The sequence below is a fragment of the Coregonus lavaretus genome (genome assembly GCF_964263955.1).
Source record: "Coregonus lavaretus genome assembly, chromosome: 3".
Taxonomy (NCBI): domain Eukaryota; kingdom Metazoa; phylum Chordata; class Actinopteri; order Salmoniformes; family Salmonidae; genus Coregonus; species Coregonus lavaretus.
In genome coordinates, this window is record NC_139990.1 from 10,324,879 (window position 1) to 10,330,800 (window position 5,922).

Genomic DNA, 5,922 nt, shown 5'->3' on the forward strand with positions numbered 1-5,922 from the left:
TGCGGAGTCGCCTGTTCTCAATCCTGAGGCGGTGGAGTCGCTTAGCGAAGAAGACGATGATGATGATGAGTAGGATGAGGGTCAGAGAGGCCACGCCCACTACCACACAAAGTACCTGGAAGTCTGTCACCACCCAATCACAACGAGAGCCCTTGTTCCACATATAGTCCTGGACATTACACCTAGTGAGGGAGGGGGGGGGGGGGGGAGAATATTTTAACCATAGAATAGACAGACAGGCAGCAGAATTCAGGAAGTATTTGTCTCTAAAACAAACTGCCTCACTATCTGACGATTGTTGTTACAAAGCAATGTACAGTTATGAGTTGATGTACAGCTACTAGTACTGTAGAAAAACAACAACGTTTGATGTTCTAAGTCCTCAGTAATGCTTAAAGCACATCAGGAGACCACTTTTGAGGTTTTGGATTTTTTGGGGGGGATTTCTGGGTGTAGTTACCCTTTAATTCCAATGCTCACCTAGCATGAGGCTGTTGATTAGCAGTGTTTTTGTAGTGAGATGGTAGTTTGCAAAACAAATACACACTGGATTGATGCAAATAATCATGATATCATTCTGCCAGGTAAGCATAGGCTACTTTGTAGTTAACATTTAATTGAGAAGGTTTTTGGGAAAGCCTTTCCATCTACCACTAGATTTTTCATTAGCATCATCGTTAACGGCTACACAAAGTGGTAGACACGCTCACCACACACACACAGAAGGGGAATTCTCGTTGCCTCTTCAGAAAGTTGCAGGAAATATTAAACACTGATGCATTCTGTTCATGTCTTACTATAAACTTGGGCAAATTAATACATTTTCAATACATTTAGTTGATTTCCTACTAAGTTCAATAAATTGTTGAATATTGTTCAATTCTGTTTTAATGTCTGGATTCCGTGATTCCGTCCTTGTTTTCTACATCGCAGATTTTATAGGGCCCTAGGTGTGTCTGTCCTGGGTTAGATCAGAAGTCTGTCCAGTAATGAAGAGAGAATCAACCCAGACTAGTCCTATAATAAGATCAACTGGATCAGAGAGGGTGTGTTTGTGTGTTTGACATGTAGAAGGTGAGGTTCAGGTTGGGTAAGGACATATGGATGCCCCCCCCTCCTCGGCCTCCTCGGCCTCCCCAAACACTCCTAATCCTTCAAGGACCCTGCTGAGAAGGCCTGTGGCCCCGCATGTTTGTGTATGTGTGTCAGTCGGGTGTCTAGAATTCTAATTCTATGGTCTATCTGTCCTCTATTCTGGCTTTTGTTAGAAAGACACCAGCTGTATATTGCTCTGTAGTGTACAAACCACTAAGCGTGCCCCCACCCACACCCCCAATTAATACACATGCGTACTGTAAATGGTTGTATTTCTTTCCACTGATGATTGTGAAAAATTACCTGCAGAATGCTCCTATTCCCGTAGCGATGGTACAAACTCCTCTATTGTAGCAGAAGTCAGGCTGTGCGTCACACTGAGACACACACTCACCCCCGACCTCTGACCTCACAAAGCCCAGACCACACCCATCTGACCCCTGAGGAGGGGAAGGAGGAGGTGGGGATTGAGACTGAGAGGGGAATTGAGACTGAGATGGGGGCTGAGACTGAGAGGGTTGCTGGGGGTCGTCATTGTCAGGGGTAACATAGGGGACAGGGGAGCCAGTGAGCGATGGGTTTTCATCCTCCATGTCTGCCGGAGGGGTCAGGGTCGGCTCAGGGTCAAGGGTTGTATCTATGGTGGAGAGTTCGGCGTCGGGGGACAGGTAGTCGTAGAAATCTGACAGAGTCCAGGCTGTGGGGTCTCCCGCCCGCTGCTGCAGGGGCTGAGCTACAGCGGTCAGCCAATCAGAATCAGACGAGAGGTCAGGGGTCAAGGGGCGGTCGGGGTTATGGAACTCCACCTTGATGATATCATCTGAGCGTTCCTGAGATTCCCCGCCTGTTAGCTCTTCTCTGATTGGCTGATCGTCCTCTTCAGTGAAGTCCAGGTGGGAGTGTCTTCTGTGAGAGGGGTTGCGTTTGGTGGCGCTGAGAGGAAGTTCAGCCCCTAGTCCTAACCCTATGCCAATCAGCTCTGCTGAGTCATCACCGATAAGCACCGCCCTTTCTACAGCAGAGAAAGATGATTGGCTGTGCTGGACCTCCGTCCTGCTGACGGTGGCCAATGAGAGTTCTCCTGTCAAGTCAATCAGAAACAACAAACAGATCAGGACACACCCACACAAACACACACATATACAATGGCTTGCGAAAGTATTCACCCCCCTTGGCATTTTTCCTATTTTGTTGCCGTACAACCTGGAATTAAAATTGATTTTTTGGGGGTTTGTATCATTTGATTTACACAACATGCCTACCACTTTGAAGACGCAAAATATTTTTTGGTGTGAAGCACACAAGAAATAAGAAAAAAAAACAGAAAACTTGAGCGTGCATAACTATTCACCCCCCCAAAGTCAATACTTTGTAGAGCCACCTTTTGCAGCAATTACAACTGCAAGTCTCTTGGGGTATGTCTCTATAAGCTTGGCACATCTAGCCACTGGGATTTTTGCCCATTCTTCAAGGCAAAACTGCTCCAGCTCCTTCAAGTTGGATGGGTTCCACTGGTGTACAGCAATCTTTAGGTCATACCACAGATTCTCAATTGGATTGAGGTCTGGGCTTTGGCTGGGCCATTCCAATACATTTAAATGTTTCCCCTTAAACCACTCGAGTGTTGCTTTAGCAGTATGCTTAGGGTCATTGTCCTGCTGGAAGGTGAACCTCCGTCCCAGTCTCAAATCTCTGGAAGACTGAAACAGGATTCCCTCAAGAATTTCCCTGTATTTAGCACCAACCATAATTCCTTCAATTCTGACCAGTTTCCCAGTCCCTGCCGATGAAAAACATCCCCACAGCATGATGCTGCCACCACCATGGATGGTGTTCTCGGAGTGATGAGAGGTGTTGGGTTTGCGCCAGACATAGCGTTTTCCTTGATGGCCAAGAAGCTCAATTTTAATCTCATCTGACCAGAGTACCTTCTTCCATATGTTTGGGGAGTCTCCCACATGCCTTTTTGGCGAACACCAAACGTGTTTGCTTATTTTTTTCTTTAAGCAATGGCTTTTTTCTGGCCACTCTTTCATAAAGCCCAGCTCTGTGGAGTGTATGGCTTAAAGTGGTCCTATGGACAGATACTCCAATCTCTGCTGTGGAGCTTTGCAGCTCCTTCAGGGTTATCTTTGGTCTCTTTGTTGCCTCTCTGATTAATGCCCTCATTGCCTGGTCTGTGAGTTTTGGTGGGCGGCCCTCTCTTGGCAGGTTTGTTGTGGTGCCATATTCTTTCAATTTTTTAATAATGGATTTAATGGTGCTACGTGGGATGTTCAAAGTTTCAGATATTTTTGTATAACCCAACCCTGATCTGTACTTCTCCACAACTTTGTCCCTGACCTGTTTGGAGAGCTCCTTGGTCTTCATGGTGCCGCTTGCTTGGTGGTGCGCCTTGTTTAGTGGTGTTGCAGACTCTGGGGCCTTTCAGAACAGGTCTATATATACTGAGATCATGTGACAGATCATGTGAGACTTAGATTGCACACAGGTGGACTTTATTTAAGTAATTATGTGACTTCTGAAGGTAATTGGTTGCACCAGGTCTTATTTAGGGGCTTCATAGCAAAGGGGGTGAATACATATGCACGCACCACTTTTCCGTTATTTATTTTTTAGAATTTTTTGAAACAAGTTATTTTTCACCAATTTGGACTATTTTGTGTATGTCCATTACATGAAATCCAAATAAAAATGCATTTAAATTACAGGTTGTAATGCAACAAAATAGGAAAAACGCCAAGGGGGATGAATACTTTTACAAGGCACTGTACACAAACAGGACACAGACAACACCATTGCAATGGATCTTATTCACTTCGCAGCCATGATCATTCAAAATCCAGGCTAGTGGGAATTAAAATTAATTGAAAACTGCTCTCTCTCTCTTTCTCTCTCTATGTACTGTGAAGCAGAAGCTGTGTGTCAGTGAGGTGCTCAAATAAAGTTAATTGAAAACTTGACCTCTCTCTCTCTCTCTACTGTGAAGCAGAAGCTGTGTGGATTAGGAGCAGTGATGTTCTAACATGTTCTACTGACCACAGATTAAATTAGATTAGGATTACAGCTATAGGTTAAACACTGACCATGTACAAAATACTCTCAGCAATCTACTGACAGGGACACCACAGGAGAGGAGCGGAAAGGAGAGGGTTGGAGCTGAGAGGAGAGGAGAAATGTATGGACATGCCACTAAACATACAGTTTGTCACCATAGTAACAAATCTGTAGCCATAGAAACAGGGCTCTGACTACGGTAACCAGGTTAGCTTGGCTGTGATTGGTCAGAGCTCAGACCCAGCAACCTCTCCTGGCAGGAGAGCACAGGATCATGGGTAGCTATACCGGTTGGCCACTAACACACACACACACACACACACACACACACACACACACACACACACACACACACACAACACACACATAATATGAGTGTGTGTGCTTGTGTTGACATTGATACATTGTGACAGAATGTTGCTCTCTGGGGCCACAGGGCAGATGGACCTCACAGGGTGGGTCCACACACATTCCAATATGCAGTACACACACACACACACACACACACAGACAGATCATGCAATTCAAGTTCCTTATCTCTTCTACACTAATGTCTGATCAACTCTAACTGAGTTTGTATTTGTGATTGTGCACACACGTGCACATGCATTCAAGAGTGTGCGCATGTGCATGCTTGTGTCAGTGTGTGTGTGTGTTTATGATCTGGGACAGCAGTTGCCCGTTGGTTAAACAACATCAGTGATCAATAAAGAAGCTATCAGCTGATCGATTACACTCTGTGATGACCAATGAAGAAGCTATCAGAGCTTCACTAGCAGTAATATACAGAAGAAACACACACTCATTCCATATTATATTCCAAAGTCAGTGACACACACAAAATAATTACATGCTGAAGATAGTTTTTTATACTCTCTCTCTCTCTCTCTCTCTCTCTTTGTCTCTCGCTGTTGAGCCCACATTTCCAGATGTTTGAGGTGAAATAGTGAACACACACACACACAGACACACACAGACAAACACACGGCAGTGTTCTTACCTTGAGCAGACAGAGAGAGGAGGAAAGACAGCATTAACGACCAACTCCACGACCAGCTCTCCCAGCGCGCCATACCACGTCCTCCGACAAACACACACACACACACCCCGCTACACACACTGGTACACACCCCGATGCACCCTGACACACACACACACACACCAGACCCAGTTACTCAGCAGCACAGACTCCTTCAGACGCGGAGTGTGTGAGTGTGTGTCTGTCAGTGTGTGTGTGTATGAGTATGTGTGAGTGTGTTTGTAGCAGTGGTAATCTAAGCATAAATCCTCTCTGTGTTCAGATCTGTTGCCGGTGAGACATGTCTGCTCTGTCTGTGGTCTGGGGTTGTTCTGTTCCTCTGTGTGTTGGTTTAGTCTGTTCCTCTGTGTGTTGGTTTAGTTTGTTCCTCTGTGTGTTGGTTTAGTCTGTTCCTCTGTGTGTTGGTTTAGTCTGTTCCTCTGTGTGTTGGTTTAGTCTGTTCCTCTGTGTGTTGGTTTAGTTTGTTCCTCTGTGTGTTGGTTTAGTCTGTTCCTCTGTGTGTTGGTTTAGTCTGTTCCTCTGTGTGTTGGTTTAGTCTGTTCCTCTGTCTGTTGGTTTAGTCTGTTCCTCTGTCTGTTGGTTTAGTCTGTTCCTCTGTGTGTTGGTTTAGTCTGTTCTTCTGTGTGTTGGTTTAGTCTGTTCCTCTGTGTGTTGGTTTAGTCTGTTCCTCTGTGTGTTGGTTTAGTCTGTTCCTCTGTCTGTTGGTTTAGTCTGTTCCTCTGTCTGTTGGT

The 5,922-nt window shown here is 45.3% G+C and overlaps 1 protein-coding gene across 1 annotated transcript in view; it reads right to left on the reverse strand.

Annotated features, from left to right (window-relative positions):
- Positions 1-5,225, reverse strand: part of cspg5b (chondroitin sulfate proteoglycan 5b) — a gene marked incomplete at both ends in the record, with an annotated part of 5,601 nt that extends 376 nt beyond the window's left edge. Inside the window, 3 exons of the mRNA XM_084157926.1 lie at positions 4-182; positions 1,399-2,176; positions 5,153-5,225. Of these exons, the coding sequence (XP_084014052.1) occupies positions 4-182; positions 1,399-2,176; positions 5,153-5,225 (1,030 nt within the window). The remainder of the gene's footprint in view (positions 1-3; positions 183-1,398; positions 2,177-5,152) is intronic.
- Positions 5,226-5,922: the final 697 nt, after the last annotated feature.